The 25,325-nt window shown below is 42.9% G+C and overlaps 1 protein-coding gene across 4 annotated transcripts in view; it reads left to right on the top strand.

Moving 5' to 3' along the window:
* The window catches only part of PDZD2 (PDZ domain containing 2), a 204,188-nt gene that overhangs the window by 143,467 nt on the left and 35,396 nt on the right, over positions 1–25,325 (top strand). For 3 of the 4 annotated variants that reach the window (XM_063422309.1, XM_063422308.1, XM_063422312.1), the window contains 6 exons: positions 5,402–5,544; positions 6,193–6,325; positions 8,431–8,598; positions 21,140–21,251; positions 23,171–23,319; positions 23,969–24,088. In XM_063422309.1, the coding sequence (XP_063278379.1) occupies positions 5,402–5,544; positions 6,193–6,325; positions 8,431–8,598; positions 21,140–21,251; positions 23,171–23,319; positions 23,969–24,088 (825 nt within the window). The remainder of the gene's footprint in view (positions 1–5,401; positions 5,545–6,192; positions 6,326–8,430; positions 8,599–21,139; positions 21,252–23,170; positions 23,320–23,968; positions 24,089–25,325) is intronic. The other variant, XM_063422311.1, reaches the window with a different exon arrangement.

Below are 25,325 nucleotides of genomic sequence, written 5' to 3'. Positions count from 1 at the left end.
AGTGGGAGGAGGCATGATGTGATCCAAGGTGGGGCAGGGAGCTGGGAGTAGTGCTTTTAATTTATTTCATATCAGTGACGGATGCTGGGCAGTCAGTGGTATGTGCTGGTATGGCCATAGCAATGTTCTCCCTGTTCACGTTGCACTACAGGTCTGAATGTCATGTGTTTCTGTTCAGGGCATTTTGTGCTGTTTTTCAGCTCTGTGTGATCAGCATGCTGGTTGCCAGCTGCTGTGGAGCTTATTGAAGTAAATCTGTATAATGCATGGAACTTGGAACTTTCTCCTAAGTGTCCGGTTTCCATGCCAGCTTTGTGGCTGGAGAGGAAGATCTCATTGCTTGCTTCTTCTGCTCCTAATGGGAAACCCTGTGAAGTCTGTAAGTGGGAGCTGGCCCCTGCAGTAAAAATCCACATTGAATTGCGGAGGGAAGGAGACATCCCGTGGGCTGCATTCAGGTCCGTGTCAGTCAACCAGTCAGTGTGTACATACAGACTTTCCATGGTTATTGATATTCTTATCAGGGCTTATCTCTGTTTTTGTTTTCAAATTGTTACATATTTACATCAGCTTCATCTGAATTGCTGCTGTGACAGAAAGTGCTTTTCCGTAGTCAACTATTTTACATTTTCCATTTTACTGTCTGGCTTTTTAACTACTTACAGTGTTTCTGTTTTCCATTTGTTTACACCTTGCTCCTGCCAAGCTTGTCTTTTATTAAAGATTTCAAAGCAGTTTTTTTTCTTTTGTATATACAGATTTGCAACTTCTTGAACACAGCACAGTCAAAAGAAGTCAAACCCCTTTAAAATCCCCTGCAATTAGCCAGCGAAGGGGAAGCAGGGGAAAGAATGGCTCCAATGTCTTTTGCTCATTTATTTATTTATTTTCCTCAACACTTGCAGCAAAAAACCATTCCTTTTTGTTTTATTAATGATGTGCTTATGAAATGAAGCGTTTGATGGTGTGCATTCGGAGCAGGCGGAAGGCAAGCTTCCCCACATCGTGCTGGCAGCGCACTCCCGTTCTGATCTGCAGCACTCTTAGTTTATTCCAGATGTAGGCTCGCTCTCAGCAGAGGCTGTCTGATGTACAATGGCTTCATGGTGGAGAAAAAATGGCCTGTGGGGACCTGCTGGAAGCTGCCAGTTGTATTCTCTATCCTCACTTGCGGTCTGTTACATAAGATGACCCTTCCCCTGTGGGCCCCTCCACTTTGCAATTTATTCCAAGTAGAATATTCGTTCTGTCTTTTAAAACATTTTAATTATTTGTAACCTAGGCACTTTGAAGTTGATCAGATTCAAGTGAAAAAATGCGGTCCAAAGGGCTACCTGCGTAAAACAGCCAAGTTGGGAGGAAAGTTGAGTCACTAAGAGTGATGTAACTGTGGAGAACAGAAATTAGCCATTAGTCCAGCTGCAGGCTGACTTGACCGTTTGTGTTTCTGCTTGCTGTGTGAGGGAAATAAGAAAGTGCAAGTCTGGAAGGGATTTCAAGAGATGACCCAATCTCATCGCCTCCTCCAAGACTGACTTTGACAAATGTTGGTTCATCATGTCCGTGAAATCCTTTGTTGGGAGGAATCCATGTAGGCAGGGCTGCTGCTGCTGCCTGGGATTACAAGCAAAGTCCGTGGGGTGGATCTGGGCAAAGTTAAGGTTTGTTTAAGTCCCTAACAATGAATTTTTTCTTCTTACGGCTTAGAAACTCTCAAAGCAAGCATGTCTTTCTGAGTGTCCATCTTGGCCAAATCTCAGGTGAATTGCATGATATTTTCTGCATTGCCATATACAAGTATTCATCTCATGTTATGTCATGAGCCTGTTCTCAAGTGCTGCAAACGGTGCTTGTGACCTGCGTTTGGCTAAGGGATATAGTTTAGTCTGCTAAGCAGTAACCAAGGCTGGATATCACCTGATCCCTGGCTGTAGCAGGAGCTGGTAGTGCCTTGCTCTGTGTCCTTGATGAGGATTTCTGGAGTTTGAGACTGAGCTGGCATTAGCACATCTGTGCTTTGTGTTTGAAATGCTTTTGCACCAAGAGCTGTGAGCGCACATGTACAGATTTCTTGTGTCACTGGTGAACAAAAATGGGGGGAGGTTATTCTGAGTTATTTATAAGTGAAGCTGTGAGAATTATTCTGAGAGGATGGGAAAATTCAGATGTTAATAGAAATGTGGAACTGTCAGCAGCTGAGCAGCAACTGGAATCATGCAGCTGATCAAAGAAAAGCAGTCAGCATTTAAACTCGTCCTCTGGACAGGGATTAAGCAGGCTCCAAGGTCAGTGACATCACACCTGCAAAATGCCAAATCTAACTACACTTGGATTTTCCTTTGGGTATTGCAAGTCTCTGGAGTAGAGTGAATGCACTAGAATCCTAGCTTTCATTTAAAGACTAAGTGAGCTAGTAGTCTTTTTTTCATTAAGGAAAGCTTGAAAATAGGAGACTTCAAAAATTTTTGAAAGTAAACACATTCATTACTACCTTTTTTTTTCTTTTCTTATATTTTAAAGCATTTAGGCTTTGTGTAGTTGAACCTGGGAATCCCCAATAACTCAACAAAATCAACTTTAAGTAAAATTTAAATGCATTTATAAATCCTTGGAGTTGGTACAGAGCTTTGTTATTGAGGCTTTTGTGTGATGAACTCACATAAGATACACGTTCAAAGCAGCACCTTTGTTAGTCAGCTGTGAACTATCCCATGCTGCTCTGTACAAAAGACACAGCAGCTTCATGGGGAGGGAAGGGGAGTTCTGCTGGACACCCCCTTTCTCCAGAGGCCTCAAGGAAAGCCTGGTACTCTGCTTTTTAATACATAGCTTTCAGAATCTGGGAGTAGCATCTCTCAGAGGTATATGTGTGTTGGTGGGGGGCATTTGCTTTCAACGCATGGTAAAGTGAAGAGCTATGAATGTTTTATGAAGAAAAGGGAAAGAACAATGAGGGGTTCTGATTTCCAGCTAACAACGCTGAGTTGTTTATTCCCAGTGAAATTACTGCAGTTGACCAAGGACTGAAGGACCAGCCTTTTCTTACACAGGAGTTGGAGACAGTGGCATTTGAAAATGAGTGAAAGAAATACATATTTGGACATGTGCCAGATGGTTTTGTTGTCTTTACTATTGATGTGTTTTTCTGCCCATGTTTGGACTGAGTAGCGCTTTACTTAGCAAGTGCTTTTGATTACTTTGCAAGGGCTTTTGATTTTAGTGGGCATTCAAAGGGAATGAGATTGGTGCTTGCATAAAGAGCAGCAGAGTCTTGCCATTTGCTCTTATTAAGTGCTCTGTATATGAATATTTGAGAATTGGTCAGTTAAGAATAAATTTGGGAATTTTTGCAATAAAATGTGTGATAGTGAAAAGTGCTAAGGAGTGCAAGCTAGGCGCATCATGAGCCTTGGCGTAACTTAAGTTCCAAAAAGCTTTTGCAAATCGTTAAAGGCATTTTAATGACTGCATTGTTAAACTTTATTGGAAAGTCTGCTCCCAAACTGGGTTTAACAACGGGACATTCAAAGTGGCATCTTATGAGGAGAATGAATCTCAGCCTGGGCTTGGTTGGGGGATGCAGAGAGATTTTATTTCTCTTTTGTACTGTCTTCATTATGTGTGCAAGGTACTGCATAGCAGTGAAACATCTCTGAAGCATTTTCATGCTGTAGTTCTGTTTTTTAACTAGATAAATATAGTTGACTTCTGGCCCTGCATTTAACACAGTGTCTCATGTGTCACTCCAATTTATTTTAAAGCATCCTCTGTCCTGACATGTCCTGTTATTCAGCAGGAGACTAGGCTTTTATGAAGGCATTGAAGATCCCGGTTAAACCTGCTGGGATATTGCCCATGTTATTGCCCAGCAACTCTTTGAAGTTAACAAATTACCCACAGGTGTCTGTTTTCAGGCTCAGACTTTTAGGTTACCTCTTGTGGAACCTGATTTGGTTTTTTCCTTTCTCCTACCTGTGGTCTAAAGGCTGGGATTCATGAATATCATTGTTGTTGTTATTATTAACATTCATCTTAACATCAGTAATGTTAGTATTGATCGTTATTAATTATTCTTGTTATTTTTCACTTTATTCTTAAGATGTTGTAGATACTGACCTCTTTGTTCCTTTATCTGAAAAGGTCATATTTTAAAAGTTTGGGGATCAAGTGGAAAAAAACCCCACATTTTCTTCACTTAATACTCTAATAAACAACAGTGGCCTAAAATCTGCGGGTTGCTGCCACAACCCTTGGATTTGCCAATATATTTAGCCATTCTCCTTCTCAGAAACAAGCAGCAATTTGTGCATGCTCTTCACAGTTTGCTATGAAATTTTAATCATTTTTGCTACTTGGGCGTTTGGGTACTGTGAGAATGTTACTTGTGCGCATAACACACCCAGTCAGAAATAGCTGACCTGGTGCCTGGTGACTACAACACATGGCTTAAAAATTGCCTCCAAATTGTGCATTTTGCTGTCATGCAAGCTTGAAAACTTCCAAGGGTTTTTCATAATTCTGTAGTCCTGGTTCTTCCCCTCTCTGACAGTGTCGTGGCAACTGTCTTACTTGTCTTGCTTGCTTGTTTTTCTGTTTCCTTTTTTGCTCTGCTGATAGTATCACACTTGTGTTTCCTTGTGCCCAGTCCTGCCAGGAGGACTCGTGGGAGCTAATTGCTGCTTTGCATTTCATATTGCTCTGGAGTTTGTAAACCGATTTTTGGTTAAATCTTTGCACCAATTAAAAATAACCAAAACCAATAAAGGTGTCCTGAACATTGCTTATTATCTTGTTCATACTGAAAGTTATTCTCCACGGTGGGTAAATTTATTACTTACAATCTGTGGGACAGCTGTCCAGTACGAAATACTTGAATGGCAGCTTATAATTTGAAGTTGGTGGTTTTTTTCCTATGTCTCAAATCCTGCAAACCCCTCTGGAGAGGGAAGCACTGCTGCCTGATGTGAGTCTGTGAGTCTGCAGCAGCTGCTGGACCACCTGATGTTCAAGGTCCCCCTTGAACCACATCTTGCTCCTCTGCAGCCCTGCACGACTCATCCTTGAGTTTTGGCGAAGGGGTTTGAGGCCACTGGTTGCTCCAGGAAAGATCAGGGTATTGAGAGCAGCCCTCTGCGTGGGGCTGCATCAAAAAAGCTGCCAACACCCCTGCAAGGAAACTTCTACATGCTGACCCTGCTCTGTGCTGCCTCCTCCTTTCTGCCTCCTTCGCTTGGACCACAGCTAACACAGCAAAGCTCAGCGGAAACACCAGTATAGCTTGGGCTATACAGGTGTGTGGTGATGGGCAACAAGGTGCTAAATAGCTCCCTCCTGTACCCTCCCAGCCTTCTCTTGGTCTTCCAAATCCAAATTGAAGGACTTTCTGCACGTTTTCTCTCAGCGAGAAGGTTGCCGTATATGGAAGATGCACATCCTGAAGGGGACGGACGGGCTGGGAATCCAGATAACAGGAGGCAGAGGGTCGAAGCGGTCCCCTCACAGCATCATCGTCACCCATGTGGAGGAAGGCGGCTCTGCACACAGGTGAGGCGACAGTGGTGCCTTTGACAGTGGTGGGTGTGATGGAATATCCACAGCCATCGCTGTTATCTGGGTTCATGAGAAGAGTTTAGCGGTTTTGCCCTCCCATTGTGTGAGGGTGAAAACATGGCATTGTCAGACTAAAAATTTATTTTGTGTTTGATTACTGAAGATTCTTCTAGAAGGTTTTGTCCAAAGTGTAGACAAATCAAACACTTCCTTGGTGGTGGAGGGAAAACCAAGGAGCCTGATGGCTTGTAGGGATTTTCCCCCAAGTCCCTTTTTGGAAGATGTGCCTTTCCTGTGTGATCAGTTTCTCAACCTCAGGGTGCTCACTGACAGCCCTGCTGTTCTAGATGGGATGGAGATGGGGCTTGCTGCTGTTGCCTGACCTAGTCCAATGAGTCACGGAGAAGACTTTACAGGGTTTCAGCCCTGGAAAGAGGATGAAATGCCCCTGGTTATAACAATGATTTCCTGTAGGCACCTTTCTGAGCGCCTTTTTCTTGGGAGTAATACTGCACCGATCAGTGGCTTAGCTTAGTGGGATCATATGTTGTCCGTGCCTCCACAATCCCACCACGTTCCACCAGAGCCCGGCACTGTGGTAGAACCACCCTGCAGCTCCATGTTCCCACTCTGTTTCTGCAGGGATGGCAGGCTGATGGCCGGTGACGAGCTCCTCATGATCAACGGGCAGTCGCTGGTGGGGCTGTCCCACCAGGACGCCGTGGCCCTCCTCCGCTCGGCCGCTGGCCTGGTGCAGCTCGTGGTCTCTAGCAAGGTACAGACATCTCCTGGGTGGTCTCACAAATGTACATCCACAAATGTTTGTGCAAGTGCTACGTGAAAAGGGTGTATTTTCCATAGGGAATCACGTGTGCACATTTGCTGCTCTAAATTTAATGTGCAACAAGGGGAAACACATCAGTAGCTGCCATAAATCTGTGACAAATCAGCACAGTATAGACCAAATTAATGATTTGCTTGTACTGTCACTGTCACTCAGTGTGCAGATGAGTATTCATGCAGACGTTACCTAAGCTTCGGCCAGAACATTTTCTTAAAATTATATGCTAAGTAAAGCAGGCTGTTTGGAGCCTCTTCTGCTTCCTGCATGCACAGCCTGTGTACCTCTCATCTCTGTCATATCTGTGTGCCTGAGATTTCTTGATGATGATCTCTTGGCTTGAGTTCCTTTTTTTGTCCTTGTTAATAGCGTGGAGTGGAGCTCTTACAGATAAAGGAACTTGAAATTTCAGGGAAATGAGAGTGGAACTCATTTATCAGTTGGACTCTTTGTTCTCCCTTGATCACAGAAGAGGTTGAGGGGATATTACACAATATTTTTCTTCTTTGTTTAAGAAAATCCTGCTCACCTCTATTTGCTCTTCTCCATGGATCATATCCTGCTTCTCCTGGACCTGGGTTGCTGCAGGTGTTTGGTGGGTGGCCAGTCAACTCCCAAAAGCACCCAGGGATCTCAAATTAGGACCTGCCTGCAGAGTGGGGGTTGCCAGTGTTTTTGTGGTGGTGACAGGAGCATCTCAGCCCAAACAGAGCACTCACAGACCTGCATTTCCAGGATTTCAGCAAGCCACTGTGTCAGTATTTTTAAATGTTTTCTTAGCTTCACCTTCAGATTTCCCCAGCCATCTCAAAGCAGGTTTCTGTAGCTTTAATGTCTGGATGCTCTTAAGGCTTCCCTGGATGCTGCAGGTGCATGTTTGTCAAGAAGAGGCTCTATTCCACCATATTCAAAGTGAACAATCTGTGACTTCTCTAACTTTTCTGTTTAACACTGAAGTTCATTGCAGATGTTCTTAAGGGTCACAGTCTGGTATTAACCCCACAAGTGTTTATTCTGGAAACACCACACTTTGACCTGAACTAGGTACATTTTGTGTTTCCTTTAGACATCTGGACTATGCTAAAGCACAAGGCAGTAGATGACATTTATTTCTCCTTAAAATTAAGTGCTTGTTCCTATGGTGACCTCATCAAAATAATCATCATGCATAAGCTTAGGGCATAAAACTTCACTTTCTTGATCAGGCTCTGAATCCGCTTGTCCTGTGCTTTGTGCACTTGGACAGTTTTTATGTCCCTAGAAGGGGGACTTGGAAAGGCAAGCAGGAGAAAATACAACCTATGCTGTATTTCTGGCAGCCCCAGAAAAGGTTAGATAGGTGAAGTGTTTGCCAGCAGCTCCCTATGGGCATTATTTATTAGTATAGGAATGCAGCCTTGCCTTTTGGTCTGGTGAGTGATCAGTAACACAGAATTTGTTCTGAAAGCAACAAATGAGTCTGTCTGGCCACTGCTTTTGGCTGAGGCACACGTTTGCCTGCCAGAAAACATGGCAAAAACTGGAAGCTGATGCTTAAGCATCAGGACTGAGTTGGTAGAGGATTGATGGGTCAATTTTCATTGTATTGTCTTAAGTAGGGTTGTCAGTGTATTATTCTTACATGTCTAGGTAGATAAACATGTGAAGGGGACATCCATAGGGAGGGAACAGGAGCACAAGGTGTGATTTGGGATGCAGTGGAATGAGTAATGAGGTCTGTCAAATCTCAGTTCACACTCAGTGGTATTTACTAAACCCAAATTGGGGAAGAACAGGCTGCTCAAGAAGCATTCATTTTAAATTCTTCTTTATGAAATCTAAATGTTTTAAACATGTATTGGCCTATGTTTACTATGTATACACCTTAAAACCAAGCCTGCTTTTTATAACCAGACCATTGAAGTTTGACCACATGGAAGTGTGTAACACGGGGAGGATTACCAGGGAGCTCACACTGAGCTGGTGAGCTGGAGCAGATTTACTGTGCCACTGTATCGTTTCTACACACGATATAATATGTTGTGTTGTCTCTCGGGTAGGAATCTTCTGAAGGAGATCTTCTGAAGTATCCATCTACCAGTTTGCCAGACTTGCTTAGCACTTGCTCAGTCCAAGACTCTGTCTCTTGCACTGACAATAAGGAAAATGAAGAGCCGGAGGAAGAAGATGGGAAAGGAGTGAATGTGTCTCCTGAAAAACTGGTTGCTGTAAGTGTGGTTTTGGTGTGACATTTTTACTTTCTCTCTCAAAGTCCATTTGCATCTGTAACATTCTTCTACAGCCTGACACGGAGCAGGTCCTTGGGACCTGGCAATCCCATCCCACCCAGCCCTTCTCTGCTCAGGATGTGGGGGAGAAGCTGGAAAGGGGGTTGGCATTTACCACAGCCCCTGCCATCTCTGAGCTGCAGCAAGGCAGCAGCACAGGGAGCAGGAGCTCTTGAGATCTCCAGCCTATGTCGCAATCGTGGTTTTGTTTTTCTCTTTGATTGTTTTCCACCCACTTCCACTGCTTTTGTTGGATCTGATGCAAAGTCTCTTGCCGTGCTTACGCAGTTACATGCTCTGCTTTCCCCTCCTTTTGTAACAAAACTTCTTTAACGGTTTATGATCCAAGTCTTGAAGTTTGTACTTGAAGCCAACAGACACCTTGGAGGAGGGACAGGAATTTCTGGCTGTTAACCATAGCTGAAGTTCTGCTGAGTAAATGCTGCCGGTTGATAATCTCACTTGCATTCCCTTCAGGGCTGCATTAAGAAGAGATTAAGTGGGTTATTGTTATTTATTTGTAATGCAGCAGCTCTATGAAACTTTATAGGTCTCCTGGGCCTCTCTTGTAGGGTACAGACAAAAAATAAAGTGGTGTTTCTAATCAAAACAGCTCATGGACTGGTTTTCCAGCAAGGGAAGGCAGGTGGATTCACTTGAAGCTTTTATCTTTTCTTATTTTCTATTCTTGTCTTTCCCTCCCACTCTTTTCTGTGACAATTAAAATAAACCAGTTAAACCTTTGGATGGCTCAGATATGATATTGATTGGGTGATTTGGTTTGATTTTATGTTCTTACACTTAACCTGTGCAAAAAGGATGGTCCCCAGGATGAGTCTCATGTTGCTGGTGTTCACTTCCTATCTGCCTGTCATCTCTGATTTACTTTGAGTCAATGTTTATTGACATAGCCACTCTCACAGAGCTCAGTACTCTGATAAATTTTGTTATTTCTTCACTGTCTTCTCTTCTGTGTGCCAGGGTGCCTTTTTCAGGGGACAGAGGAAAAAAACAAATAAATGTGGGATGCTTAGCATGCTGGTGTTAGTGTAGTGTTTGTGTGTGAACTTGAGTGGGCATCTTTTGACTATCAAAATACTTTGAATTCTTCTACATATCATGCTTCCCATTCTGGTAAATTCTAATAAGGCTATGGCTCAGCAGCACTGAAATATAAAAATCAATTTTGACAAAATTTAATTATGTGTGGCTTCAGGATTAAGTTCCCTGACATTCCAGTGACTCTTTCAGCACACACTAGGAATTATTTGTCACTTGGTTTGCTCATATCTATTCCAACAAGGCTCTGCCTGGTTGCCAGTGATGGCTTTTTTTATCAAATGTGTCCTTTCCAGATTAACATAGTGCTTAGGGAAGCTCAAGATGGTTGAGGTGCACATGACCATGAGGAAACAGCTGAATGAGCCTCCCAGAGCCGTTCAGCTTGGACTTGAGTTTAGAATCTGCCCTGATGTCCATTCCAGTGCCACTGCAACTGGCAGTGGTGGTGGCCACAAACTCAGATCCAACTGAATTTGTCTGCCTGTTAGGCACTCTCACCCCGGATGCCAATAGCTCTGCTTTCAGAATGTATCATTGGAAGGTTGAGGGGAAATCACTGAAATCTGGGTACAATAAACAACTTAGAAGAGTAGCAGCAGGATTTTTTTCATTGTCTTTTCTGCTTTTATTATTTTCTTTTGTTCAAAGGATGTAATTTAAAGAAATATAATAAGTTATTGGTGACTTTCAAGACCTCTTCTGTTTTTGCTTGATCTGCAGATGTAATCATTGCTTTTCTGATCCAAAGCACAGAATGTGCTTGTGTTCCCCTTTCAATTGCTGTGTCAGCCTTGGAGTGCAGGCAGGGTGCTCTGCAGCTTAGGGTGGGCAGTCTGTACTGTGTAAACCTCCTAGCTTTACCTTCATTCTCATCCGTCCCACTCAGGTCCAGGCAGCCTGAACTGACCTGGGCTGTGCAAATACTTCATACCACCAGGCAGGGCAGGGGAAGGTAAATGTATGGAAAAGATAAAATTCATGTGGCTTTTTTCCACCTGACAAGACCAGGGGGGATTTTTCATACCTAAGTTTAGAAGCTGATTTCTAGGCCAGTATGAAATCAAAGCACCACAAGATTTTATTTTTAAATAAATATACATGTATAGTCCAACAGATTATTGCAGAATTGCCTTGGAAATTACTGCTCTTTGCTGCTCTCTTACTTTTGATGATATTCATGTGTCTTCTCTTTCTCTCACATATATTCCATTATATCTGTACTGTAGATAGGGGATGACAGTGTGACTGAGGATTAAAGCAGGAACTAAGATGGACTATTTTTAATCAGTGCAAATCTAATTGTATTTGACTTTCAGGATGGATGGTACTCAAGGTCTGGACCAGGTAACTGAGGCTGTGATCTCAGTCTAAGAGTCAAGCGTCTTAGATTTGAAGCTGATTCTCAACTCAGCCCTGCCCAGGAGTTACCTTTCTCACCTCTGACGAGAGGTTAATGGATTTTCTTGTGTGCTCTGCGGGGCTTTGGAGGGACTTAAAGGGAAGCTGTCCAGTGCTGGCTGGTTATGTCATAATGGGTAATTCAAATTGTTTTATTGTCAGCTGAGGCTTCACTGTCTCTTTTCCAATCCAGAACAATGTCTATCTAATTCTTAAACAAGTCTAGAAGACACCAAAAAACTTGCAGGAGCTGCTAAGTTTGTCAAAGGTATCCTGTCATTTACATTTCTATTAATATAATTCACTGCTGAATATTCAGAGCCATAATTAATAAACCTGATGGACTTGCTGCTTTAGCACCTGATTGCCTAAAGGCTCAACCAGGCAGAAAAAACAATCACTTGGAATGAAGGTATGTATTCAAATCTTCATCCTTTTAGCTACTTAGAACTCAGTTGGACTAGGCTGTTGAGGAGACTGATGTCAGTTGTCTCTGTTTGAAATGGGACACCCACCCCCACAAGGTCACTTCCAACCTGGCTTATTTTAAAAATCTTTGAAAAAATAATATAAATGAAAATTATCTTTTCTAGATGCAGGTGGTTAAAAAATTTCCCCATGAGCAGTTGCTTTTTTCAACTCTCAAGTTCTGCTGTAGCATTTTCAGACAGGGAAATAGAGTGTGAGCTAGTAAGCTTCTGCAGGACACAGCAGAAGAGTTTAGTGACACTGGAAAACTGTAATTTAAGAGAAGTATCACTTTAAGTCTTACTTGAAAGTCCACTTGTTAAGTTTCATTAATGAAAATAGTATAATACAATTTAAATGGAGTTCTGCTCTGTCTAAATGGAGTCTCTTTATGTAAAACCCTGTTTACATGAAACATGCCTTAAAAGTTTTAACTTTATTAAAAAGACTTTAGCTGCCAGGCAGAAAAAGGATTACATTAATATCCTTAAAGCGCATTTCTTTCAGGACTAGTTTGTCCAAAACATTCCTTAACTTCAGAAACAAAACACTGGGCCACAGAGTTGTGTTGTCCTAAATGGTCCTGAGATTTTGGAGATTTTAAACTCCTCCACTCCAATCTATATTTTGTGCGGTTGACACAGCTATTCTAAAATGTCATTATTTATATCCAAGTGCAAAATAGGATAATACGATAGTATTTGCCTTGGATGATTTATTTTTAATTCTAATTCACTTTTCCTAGTGTTTCAGTTGCTTGAAATTGAATCTGTCACTGCATTGCTGGCTGGAGCAACCTGGGGAGTGAACTCTAAAGAGAAAGCTCATATACCAAGAATTTGCAAAGGGTCCAATGATTTTGGGGGATTTTTGGTCTCTAGACAGAAGCATGTGCCATTCTTAGTTGCTTCAAAAGTAACTTGCCTTTGTGTGGTTCAATATCTGATGGTCTGACTACTTTTAAATGTTCAGCTTCAGTGACCAGTGACCATATTAATGGCTTGAAATTCCAATAGGTTGGTAAACACAGCAAGAGGATATCTGCCTTGCAAGGTTTGGATCTGTAGTTGCTGGAGGCAGGGATGGAAGGCTGGGGACTGCTCCTCTGTGCTTAAATCCTGTGTTCTCCCTGGGCATCTGCCATTCCTGATGGTGGAGGCAGGACTGTCTGAACAGAGCCGAGTCTGTTCCATGCAGGATAGAACTGTACAAAAAAGAAAAGGAGTTCGCCGTTATCTCTTCCTTTTGAGAGAGCACTGGGAAGGGAATTTGCCTCACTGTGCTCAAGCTCACCATGCAGGCAAGCCCTGGGGACACCATGTCTGGCAACACCCCCAGCTGCGTGACCCTGTGCTGTGGAGTACCAGGGCCTTTCCACTGGTGTTTAATCATTTTGAGATGACCTGAAGGGTGTGATGTGTGCCTTCACGTCAGTGCTGGGCGCGTTGCACGCAGAGACGGCCCTGACCCTGCAAGGTCTTCACCCTCCTACCAGCAACAGAAACAGGATGTCTCCTGTTAAAGGTTCCTTGCGTGATCTGGGCTACCTGAGCCCTGCCAAAACCCACTTGTGGTTTTCATGCAAGACATGTAGCTGAAAGGGGATAAATAAACCTGTTTGGAGAATGGGAAGAATTGCATTTATTTAACTCTGCTTCCTCTCAATTTGTAATTATTTTTTCTGTGCTGTAGGACTGACTAGTTGTTTTCTGCCATGAGCCTTTATGTCTTACCGGGGAATCCATGCATAATTACCTGTAGCCATGCAAGCATAATGAAGAACAGGATAACAATGCCATAACTTTAAAAACAGTCTTGGGGTCAAAAGTTCTTCTGGAAGCACTGGGAGGGAATTTCAGAGAAAACATTAGCATTGAGAAGGAGCAGGAAGCATAACTCAACAATTAAATGTGTGCAGGGCGTGGAGAGGGGCCCTCGTTACTTGAGTACTGGAGTGTTTGTTCCCATTAGGGCACTGCAGTCTCAACACAGGCTGTAGAAACATGGCTCACTCCTCAAACATGGCTGGGAGAAAAGCAAGAAAAAGATTTTCCTGGCAGAAATTTGCTTAGCAATGAAAGGTTTTACTTAAGGTGAGGGAAAAGGAAGAAAGTGAAGAGCCTACTGTGGGGCTTTTTTATGTACTGGGAAGGATTCAACAAGTCTTTTTCTCTTTGTGATGGTGGCTGGCAATGTCTGCAGATAGTGCCCTGTACCACATCACCCTTGGAAGGGGCAGGCAAGAGCAGGGTCCAGCTGCACCTTGGCATGGCTCAGAGCTGCTGCTCAGCTGTACATGCTGAATTTGTTGAAAGTCTGGATATACTGTACCTTTCTGAGGTACAGTCTTTTTCAGCATATCAATGGGTCTGTGCCCATGCAATGCCCTTAACTCATGGTGTGGCTGATGAGACACACTGGGTCCTACAGTGACTCCAGACCAAGTTTTCAGAGTAAATATAGTTAGGAATTCGCGCAAGAGAAAATGACAAAATGCTTGGAGACCAAATCTTGTTCACACAGTGTATGTTGTTTCTAGAAGCCCTATCACATTAAAATAAACAATTGCATTTGGACTTGTTGAGGGGGGTTGCTCAGCTATGGGCTTGGTTGTGGTGGTGTGACTCTGGTCAGGGCTGGGGGAAGGTGTTGGCACACATCACATGAGCTGGGGGAGGAGGACGAGTGCTGAAAGGCCTCCAGGGGTGCAGTGTCACTGAATTACTGTTTTTCACACATTGTAAAATTCACCTGTCAAGGAGTTCTTCATGTCAGGAGGGAGCTCCTCAGAGCACTTGCATTGCATCGTTCCTTGTGCCTGGCCCCCAGCCCTTCTGGGCCTTTTCCTACTGCCTCCATCCTAAAGGCAAGATCAGAGAAAACTCTTTCAGCCAGGGGCCAGTACTTGAAGGGTTCTCTGTAGATGTGATGCAGTCTGCAAATCATGAAATACCTCCTATTGCTTGGGCTGGTGGAAGCCCAAGTTTCTTAGTTGACCATAAATGTCCAGTGTTACAATTTTTGCTCTTCCCGTGTGATATATTTGAAAGCTGAGTCAGCAGAGTAGTAGAAGCACAAGTTTATCTATGGTACAGGTTCTGCATGGTCTTTGTTTTTGTGAATGAGGGCTTTTCCCATAAAGCATCAGATACAGTACACCCTGTCTCTCCTTTGGCTGTTTGGATAACTGCCCAGTTTTGAAGGAGATGAACTGCCTTTGACAAGCTAAAAATAACACTCTCATGGCACTGGAGCAAGAGAAATGCTGTTACAGCCATGCGGTTCACATACATTAGCAGAAGAATGATTCAGGCTCTAGAACTTTTGAATTAGTGTGAATAGATATTCACAGTACCACATCTGCAAATTTTTGACTGTGTACACTATCCAGTCTTGGTTGGGATCAGGTAAAATTCACTTCAGATGTGCTACACAGCATCTATAATGTATGAGGCATCATACATTGATCCTTGAAGATGCAGGTATGGAAGGCACTTAATTCTGACATATTCATATCTTCTTGTATACTTAGGATGGTATAAAATGCCAATTTGGAGCTGAAATCCAAAGCTCCCACCAGTGCTGTCATGGGAATGCTCTCTGCAGCTGTTGGTTGACATCAGTATTAAGAAGTCTTGTTTCATTCTCAGGAGAACTGTTTATTTTGAAGAGTGATTATTGCATATTTTGTCCCTCACTGGGAAATAAAAAAATTGTCATTAAAAAAAAAAATAAGTAATTTATTGTTTGTTATGATGTAAAAGCTCCAGATCTGTGCTAAGCCATGAACTGAGCATGTATTAAACAAAATAATGGAGTAGCTGAACCAGCTTTCACACTGCTTGAGTTCCATGTTTATCATACACTCATGGTATCCCTTAGGTCTCTGCTGTTTACTAAGACTGGTCTTCTGGGATCTCTCTGTAGCACGTAGAGACATCTCGTGGGCAGTGACTAAACTGCATGGAAAGCATGTGTCCTGCTTTTTTGATGTTTGTGGGGGGGAAAAGGATAAAGCATAAAAAAGAGAACAGCAGGGATCTGTTTGTGTGCATTTGATTTCCTTTAGCACAAAAGCTGTTTCTAGTGAAAATCATAATATACTGCAGAAGAAGAGTAATCTGGTCCAAAAATGATTGGGAACTGTTTAGCTGGGAGCATCTTACTGTTTCCAAGGCATGTGTTGTCTGTGATATGTGCTTCATGGAAAACTTGGCTGTGTTAGCCATTTCCTGCATTTCTTCCTATTTAAAAGGGTATTTTTTAGAAGTTTTTTCTCTTCAAAACATTATTAATATTTTTACTGACTCTCTGGATATCTGCAAATGGAGTGTACTTTGCTTAGCTGCAGCTCTTGTGACCAGTGAATGAATCATTGGAGCCACTGCAGCTGTGACCTTGCTTCATCAAGAACCTGCCAGCGTGCTCGGAACAGTGGTCAACGCGTGGTGGCTCCTGTTGTCAAACACAGTCAAGAAGGTTTTGGAGAATCTTGTAAGAAATAAAAAGAACGTTACTGAAGATGAGAGTAGCTCAGCTCTGTCATAGTGCATTTCTAGTCTGTTTACAGAGTGGGCGTGGGCAGATATTGCTGCTGTCTTTGTGCTGGTGAATGCCAGATTTTGTTTCTTCTGAAGGTTTGTGTGTGACTACTCTGTAGATTTTGAGAAGAGACACAAAACTGTTGGGGGCTTGTGTTTCCTGAAGTGAATAGTAATTCCCTGTTCAGCAACTGCTGCATTATACTGAAGGCTTAGGGTGCTTTTGTGTGCAGGCATTTGTAAAGTGGCAAACTAGACATCACTTTAAAAGCTTTTGTTTTATTTGGCATTTCCACCGATTCAGAAAGCTGGGCAGCTCCAGTTCTTGACTGTTTATCAGATTTCCTGATCTCTTGCTGTACATGGACCAAGAGTTTTCCAACACTTTCTTTAAAATGAAGTAAAGGAGGACTTGGGTTCCTGTCCTCTTTGGCTGGGCAGGAGGAAGTATGGGCTGGGCTGCACCTCGTGGTACCAGCATGTGTAGTTCCAAGGTGAGCTTCTGGGGAAGGTGGTGGAGGCTTTGTTTCACCAGTGCAGCCGAACACAGCCCAAGTTTGAGCCCTCCCAAGGTCTCCCTGGTGAATGTGCAGAACTGCTGTCCACCCTGTCAACTTTGCACCAGGGGACAACCAGGGCTCTGGTTTTTATAGAGGTGCCAGTTCAAGACACCCAGTTACTGCTAATGTGGAGATGATGTTTCATCTCTTTTCCTCCATCCCTGGCTCCAAGTGGTTCTTTGCTTTTGTGTCATGAAAGAGAGGAGCAGCAATGCAAATACCCTTTCGAAGAGGGGAGTCCTCTAGCTTGCACCAAAAATTGCTGAGTCTGGATTTAATTTGGAGTTCTTGTGAGCCTCGTGTTTAGGGTGCTCCCTGGACTTTGCTATGTTTTGGAAGAATGTGCTATGTTATGGAAGAATGCCCCTGCGTGCTGCAGTCCCTGATGCAGTGTGTCCCCATTCATCAGCTTCCTTCTAGAATCTGTGTGGCTTTGTGCATGTCCTAAAACAGAGTAGTAAGGCATGGAGAACTCAGTGCTGTCCAAGAGTAGAAAATCCATGTCCTCTGTATTACTTGCAATGTTAATTCTCGTAAATTACAGTGCTGCAGTTTGTAATTTATCTGTGAGATGGATTCAATTAAAGTGAAAAAGAGCTAATTTAAAAGGGAAGGTATTTTACTTTCTGTGCAAGGCAAAGGGGCATGTGGAGTTCCCTGCCTAGCAGATACATTTAAGGCTTAAGGCGTGCTGTGCTCCACAAAGCGATAAGTAATTGCACAAATAACTGAAACAGCTATAATTATACCAGATCGTGGAAAAAAAATCTTGAAAATTTTTTGAAAGGTTAAAGGCTTTAAGGCATCAGGTTGTCTCAAGGGACTAGGAAGAAAGACTTTGTGCAGGGAACAGGTGAAACTTTGCTTTGGATGTTCGGGACATTGCTCTGAAGAGTGAGTGGTGGCTCCTGTTGAGGTCTGTTGGGTTCCTCCTAATAGCTGCCCCACAGATAGTAGTATTGGGGCAATTCATGGTTAAATTTTTGGGGTAGTACTGCTTAAGGAAAAATTTTCATGGCCGGAGACCAGGACAGAATGTGAATGGGAGCTGAGAAGATGTGGAGTTTTCCCATGGAGCTTTTGATGGTTCACAGCCATTCTTCTTTCACGTCTGTTCTGAAGAAGGGCAGTAGTCTTGCTGGTGGACTTGCTTTACCAGTGCAGGAAGAACAGAACTGGTTATGCTGCAGACTTCTCAGCCTGGTTCTTGCTGCTTCACTCCCAAACCGCCAGGATAAACTGGTCTGCATGCTGCTGGCACTCCTCAGCAGAGCCAGCCAGGCTGTGCCATGGGGAATCAGGTGGGCTCACTGATGGGAAGGGCAGCAGCTGAGGAGCTCTGCAAGGGCAGCAGAAAAGCAGTTTGCTTATTAAATTGTATCAACCTCTGTGTGCAGTCTTGTTTTTGTAGATCGGCAAGGGATTGCCAAACTGTTCGCGGTTAAACAGTGCAGACTGTCATAATCCTTCTCCTCATCTCGCCCAATTAAGAGCCTGGTCATGCTGGAGCTTTGCCCAGGCGAGGACTCCGAGGGCAGTTGTTCCTTCTGGTGCAGTGCCAGGACCATGTGTCCCTGATAGTGCTGTTTCCTTTGAAATCAATTGAGATGTCACCGTCACTTGATCCCAGAGCTACTTAATGAACTGGCAAAATGGGCTCTATTTTTAGATCTCCCTTCAAACTACTGTGCATGTTAAAGCTCCCCGTGTCCTTAACGCTGGGATGGCATTGGGAGGGATTTATTGGTTTAGTTTAATATGAGACCTACAGGACTGAAATAATAAGCTTCATTTCCTTGAAAGTGAGGAAAATTAAAATGGCATGGTAAAATCTGGGCAGCTACTTTGAGACAGTAAAGCGATATATTCATGGCCAGAAGGATAAGGTGGAGCTGGGCTTTTCTTCTTGTCTAGATTATGAGAGAGCCAAAGATTACAGACACACGCCTTTGATGAGTTCTTGCAGGCTTTGTAGATCAGATTTCTAAGTGTTTTCTGAGTATGATAAAACTCCTGGTGGTTTATTAGGCAAGTCCAACAACTTAAAGAATATCTGCTTCATTGCAAATGCTAGTGTCTTCCTCTACGTGTTTATAATTAGTGTCAGAAAAATTCTTCTGCTAAAATTAAAAAAACAAAAACAAACAAAAAACCACACAGATAATTTAAATGTTTTTAATGACACAGGTAATTTAAATGTTTTTACTTCCGAATTGTAGTCTGAAGCCTAGTTGGATAAACTATAATTTCAGGAAGGTGTTGAGAATGTCTTGAGGCTTTCCCTAGTATTGGTGTTTGCACACATGACCTTCTGTGGATCGTACATAGGATGTGGGGGTTTGAGATCTATAAGTTCACAGGCTCCAAGATTGCCTTGAGGTGCTTGGGGTGCACAGTCCTAATACAAGTGGCAATTGTGTCCTATTTTTTTTGCCACCCCACTAGAAGAAAATATATGTGGTTGCAGAATGCATTGGTATTTTTCTCCTATGGCATAGTCAAATCAGCAAAAACCCCAATATGTCAGCAACTAACCGAACTCAAACCCCATGTAGTAGAGGCACGAGATGTACTGAATAGGTCACCCTTGAGCCTAGGCTCAGGGTGGAAATTTGCCCTAGCAAAGATGACTTCATCATCTCTTTGTACAATGCTACAAAGTAAGTCATTTTTTCTCCCCTCCTCTGAGCTGGAGGAAGTGGTCTAGCTGGAAGTTGGGAGCTGTGTGGTCTTATCAGGTACAACTGCCCATATCCACACAGACTGCAGAAACCAAGCAGCTCCACAGCTCCAGACTTGATGTGTATTGTGCTCAGCTCCAGGAAAGTCAGATTGGACCCATCCCCATCTGTTCAGATAGTTAAACAGCATGCCAGCAAAACTAGCTGCTTTAGGGAGACATTTGTCTTGGTTTTCTTCATCTCTGTGTTTCACATATGTCTCCACCACAGAGTTAGCACTGGCCCTGTGCACCAATTGGTTTGTGTACCTGTAAGACTACCATGTGATTTTTCTGTCTGTGCAAGTGACTTCCCCCTTCTACAGGGAGGCATCCTCACTTCATAGAGTGTTTCCACTTGTATGGTAAATTTCAATGTATCTTTGTGAGATCCATGAGGTCCCCTCTCATTCCAAGTGCTTCTGCTGTCTTCTGGGTATCCCAGAAGTCTCTTGGAAGGAGAGTTTGTGATACTTTGGCTGTGGCCTAATTGCTAATGGTTTGGGTTTCTTAGGTGGGATTTTGAATCTGACATCTTACAGATTTTCTGGAATGAGGCCTTTATTGGAATGAGTAAATCACAAGTGCTGGTGTTTTTTCCAGGGAGATGAATGAATCAGATGGTTCTAAGTTTACAGGGAGCTGTGAGCAGCAAAACATTTGATCCTGGAAGTGGACTCTAAAGTAGTTGCTGCAATGCATTGAAGAATCAACAACTACTAGCTAGGATGTACTAACTATGTGTAAATTAAATGTAGCTGTTCATGTTGAAGAGGAAAGAATAAAAAGCAGTTTCCATTCCAGCTTCCTGTTTCTGACAGTTTTATGTTTTCCTGAAGTTTCTACTGTTCAAACTAAAATCACGAAGTCTAGACTTTGCACAAAAGATAAACTTTGGCTTTGTTGGCTTGAGCGTAAGAGGGACTGGGGGATGGGAGGCAGGTTGTGGGAAAGACTGATGTTTTTAAGATTGAATAGCAGAAGCAGAAATTATTTTTACAGGAAAGTGTTTGGGTGGGGTTTTTTAAAAACTGACTTCCAGCAGTTCACCAGCACCTTCCAAAATGCAGGGGCTGGGCAGAGCCTGCCCATGGGCAACTCTGCTCGTCCCTGAGCACAGGAGAGCTGGAGGCAGAGGACATGTGGCCGTGCTGCTTACCTTGTTACTTGGCATCTGGGCAAACACAGTTGGTAAACAGACTGCTCCTGTCCTGGTGCATTTACTCAGGGTGGTGGGGTTGTGATTCCACCTGTAAGCTTTAACTGCATGTTTCCAGGCTCTTTAAGTGCTTAGCTGTCATAACTTTCTGTTAAATAAGCTTTCCATCATCAAGCTTGGTATTGGTGCTCAGCAAACACTAACATTAAAATAGCGCTTTTTAAAAGTGGTTTTCTCTATAAAGGTGTGGTGTCTCTGGAAGCCTGCAGAGCAGCACAGATGGCAATAAAAGCTACAGTTTTGTTCAAATATATGCAGAAACACCTGAGTGAGGAGCTGTGGAGTGCTGGATGCATTCTGGGGGCATTAGTGTGGTGTCTTGAAGAGGATGCCTGACCATAATGTCCAAAGGCATTGCTAGAAATTACTTACAGAGAATGTATGCTGACTTAATACAATGATGTGTTTTGGAAACAAAGATGATATGCAATGGAGTTTTCTGTCCCATAACAACGAGACAAATGCCATCAGCATCTCTAGTTTACAAGATTTTTTTTTTTTTAATTTCTTTTAGGTGACGGAAACTGAGAAATCTCAAGATCCAGCTTGTGCAGAAGTGTCCAAAGGAAACAATCAGAGTTCAGCTCTGGCAAGTGGCATACTGAAATACAGAAGTCGATCTCAAGGTAAAGCCAGACTGTTGTAAGATAGCAATTGTAGATTTTTTTAATGTGTATTTATTTTAACTCTCTAAAAGTGAGATAGGATTTCTTTGAAACCATATTAATTTATTTTGGAAGGAAAATCCTATCTATAGTATAGTTGCATTTAACCTCCTGAGCTGAACTGTTGTAGGAACAGAAGTATTATGCAAAGCTGCATAATTTCAGAAGTGTCTTTCTTTCTTGTTCGTTTATTTCTTTCCCTTTTTTTTTTTTTTTTTTTTTTTTTTTTGACTGTTTGCATTGTCTATGTATTTCAGTTTGCTCTGATCAAAATGCCCATTAGGGTGACTAATCCTCAGATTTTCTGTTGCTTTGTCCCCAGGTCATAACAGTAACCTGTTAACAAGTGTGCAGAGCTTGGCCATGTTCTTAATCCTAGTGCTTTCTGAGGCTCCCTCTCTCCTGTGTTCACCCTAATTTCCAATTACTAAGGTATTTTTAGCATACTCCAGGGAGCTCCTCTGCCTGTAGCCCCTGAGGCTGTGAGTTGGTGACTCACTGGGGATCCAGACCCTGTTGCCATGAGTGCAGATACTCTTGGGCTATGAGTGAGCCTGGGGCATCCACCAGCCTGAGCTGCAGCATGAGAAAGGAAGATGTCTTTGGAGATGGGCAGAAAACACAGAATTACAACTGTTCTCCTGAAGAGAGGGAGAAGTGATGGAAAGGGTTAGTTGTAGGTGCCAGGGAATGAAAGAATGCCAAGATGCCGGTCTTGCCAAGATTGGTATCCTGTCTGTGTGCAGCAGCAGCAGCCTGTGTGCCAGGGGAAAGGGAATTGAAAAGCAGAGATCCGAATTACAGATCCCAAAGCAGGGAGCAGGTTTAAGTTGCGCAGTGGGTACAAATTCTGCTTATGGATGCATCAGCAGAATTGCTTTCATGCTGAGTGAAAAAAAGCAGCTGCACCAGCTCTGTGCTCCATCCCTCCTTGGCACAGCCTCTAGGCAGGGAGGAGGTGGCAGAAAATGTGTTTGGGGCTCTCCTGGGCAAATTTTCTGTGCACCTACCTCAGACCATGATTCCCTGTTTCTGGGGTACAGACAGTGAGAATGAAAGGGCATCAGAGCTGTTGCTCTCTGTGACAGCTCCTAACACAATGCTGGTTTAAAGTAATCTTAAATCCTCATCATGAAATCCAGCTTGTGCAAATTTGGCCTATGTCTTGGGTTTTCCTCTGTAAAATAGGGGTTAATGGCCGTTCCCTGTGTGGTGTGGAAATGACAAGGATAAATGTGCGGGAACTGCTGTGACTGGGAATTGTGCAGGGACCTTGGAGAAAATGAGAACTGGAGGAGCCCTGGTGCGAGGAGTTGGATACTCTGTGGATAATTACAGGATGTCCTTCAAGACAAATAATTCTGTTTCTTTCATGAACTCTGCACTCTTCCCTTTAAGACAACTAGAATTGTTGCCAAAAGGAAAGAAAATAGAATTTTTTGGCACATTTTTACTTTTTCCATTCCAAAAAAAATTCCCTCAAAGTGACATGACACCTCCAGAAATGAATACTGCTGCAGTGTCAGGTCTTTTAATTTTAAATACATGAATCTTGAGAGCTTAGTGCACTGGCAAGTGCCATTGGGTGTGAACAGATGAATGTCTTTCCTGTCCCTGAGCTACCAACTCAATTATCTTCTACTTTTCCTTAATACTATGAGTTCAGTATCACTGAAGGATTGCAGAAAACCTATGACAGCAGGAAAAGTTCTTGGCTGAGTGTGATCAAAACTGGTTTCCAACTGCCTGACTAGGAACTACGTAACATTGTTTTAAGGCACTTTGATTTGGGATTTGCAGGAGGTGGTTGTTGCCTGTTGGTGAGAGAGGCTAAAGCAGCTCTCGGATGTTAGCAGGATGTATTTCTGTGGTTTCCTTAGGTGCCGGATCCCGCTTGGAGTCTGTGGGAGAAGACGATGAGCTGACAGTGGAAAATGGTGAATCAAATTACGAAATAGCGGTGAAATATTCCCGAGGTGGAAGAAAGCACTCTCTGCCCCAGCAGCTGGAGTCAGCAGGAGCCAGACAGGTGAGTGGGAAGGCAGAGCTGGCTGTGAGCACCTCACTGTGCTCAGTCCTATGGCATCTGCCTGGAGCTCATAGAAGTGGGCAAGGGTCATGAAACAGGATCACATAGGTATGTCATGGGACTGAAACCAGGCCTGGACACCAAAATGAAATGTGTTGGCCACCTGTGGAAAACTTCTTTGAGTGTTGTGAAGGAGAGTACTGCTTGCTTATGGCCACAAGATCCTAAAGTTGTTCATCATAGGAGTTGCTGTTCTAGAGATCTGAGGACTTTAACAAAAAAAAGAAAAAAATCTAATACTCTTTATTTTATTTATTTTAAAATGTAGGCATTTCCCTTCTCCTTTCCTTTCTCCTTTTTTAAAATCAATTAAGGACTTGAGTATATCATGAAGTTACCTTTAATCCTTCTAATTTAAATTGTAACTGATACATTTCAAAATGATTCTACTGTGCAAAACGTGGGAAAATTACTGTGGCAAAATTCACTTGGATTGTAGTGAGCTGGGGTTTCATCCCGTGAACATTTCTCTGAGTATTTCTCTAAAACACTGCATCCCCCTTTCCCAACACACTCAATTTTCCCAGTATGACATCCCCAGTATCTGTGCCAAGCAATCAGAGCAATTATCCTTGTTTGTTGATGTTAGGACTACCATATTGTGAAGAAATCTACCCGTTCCTTCAGCGCTGCTCAGGTGGAATCTCCATGGAGACTGACCCAGCCGTCCATCATTTCCAACATCGTCCTGATGAAAGGGCAAGGCAAGGTGAGGATTTCTACATGTTTCTCACATGTAGCAAGAGCTGGCATTTAAGAGGTATCTCCTGTACTTCCAGCTGCTCTCAAAGTAGCTGGTAACAGTGCTAATGATAAACAAATCCCGTTTCCAAACATAAATGCCAAAGCTACACCTGCAAAATACAGGGGATGTGATGTTTGTCATCCACTTGACACAGGGTGGCTTTCATTTTGGTTTGGTGCATCTCACCTTTACTGAGATATCAAATATTTATAATGGATCTCTAAATATGTATGTTTATGCAGAGGCAGTGCAGCTACAGAACAGTACCTGTTCACATGTATATTTATGGACAAGCATATTTTCCCTCTGTGGAATCTGGATGCATTTTTAAAAGAAATAAACTACTGCAAATTAAGTGTTAAACCTGAAGACGGGTTACTGGCTGATTGCTTCTCTGAGAGCACTGAAATCCATGGGTCAAAAAGTCCTCTCCCCCAATAAGGTGTTTACACACTTGCTAGATACCAGCTGCCTGAATGCTAGGAAAAAACAGATAAGCATTAACCTAGGTATATATTATTTTCCCTCATCAAATCCACACTAGTATTGGAGCTGTAATTTAGATATGCTAAAAATATGCATGTCCTTTTGTGAAATAGTCTTTAAAATCATCAGATGGATTTGTTTTGGACTAAGAAGACTTGTTTTGACTTTCATGTTTAAATGGTAAACTAATTCCTTGTTGTGCTTTATGTTTAGCAAAGAGTTAGAAATGGTTACTCCTGTGGGTAGACTGACTCACAGTTGCTTTAACTTTCCTTGGTTTAGGAGCTGTGGGTCTTTTATGATGAGCAAATATTTCTTCATTTTTCATGTACTTATTTTTTGATTCTGGTTTTTGCATAAAATTAGATTATTTCTCCCCCTGGGAAAAGCCAACCCCTCCTGCCTTTCTGCACTTAGCTCCAAGGTTTTAGGAAGCAGCTGGGAGAATGCAGATCCTAGTAACCAAGAACCACCTAAAACAGCTGCCATTTTGTGTGCCTTCCACCCACCTCTTGGGTGATCTCCTCTATTAGGGATTGCACCTTATACAATTATTGCAATAGCGCTCACTTTATTATCCCTGTGCAGACCTGAGACTTGAAACATTTCTCCACAGAGTTATGGTGTTGGTGGCAGGGAGCCAAGTGTTTGTATTTAGGTTTGCATCCGTTGGTATATCTGCAAGAGGTGATTTCCTGCTCTGGAGTGGCAGCGC

The sequence above is a fragment of the Prinia subflava genome, chromosome Z, assembly GCF_021018805.1.
Source record: "Prinia subflava isolate CZ2003 ecotype Zambia chromosome Z, Cam_Psub_1.2, whole genome shotgun sequence".
Taxonomy (NCBI): Eukaryota; Metazoa; Chordata; class Aves; order Passeriformes; family Cisticolidae; genus Prinia; species Prinia subflava.
This window is presented reverse-complemented; position numbering and strand designations above follow the sequence as displayed.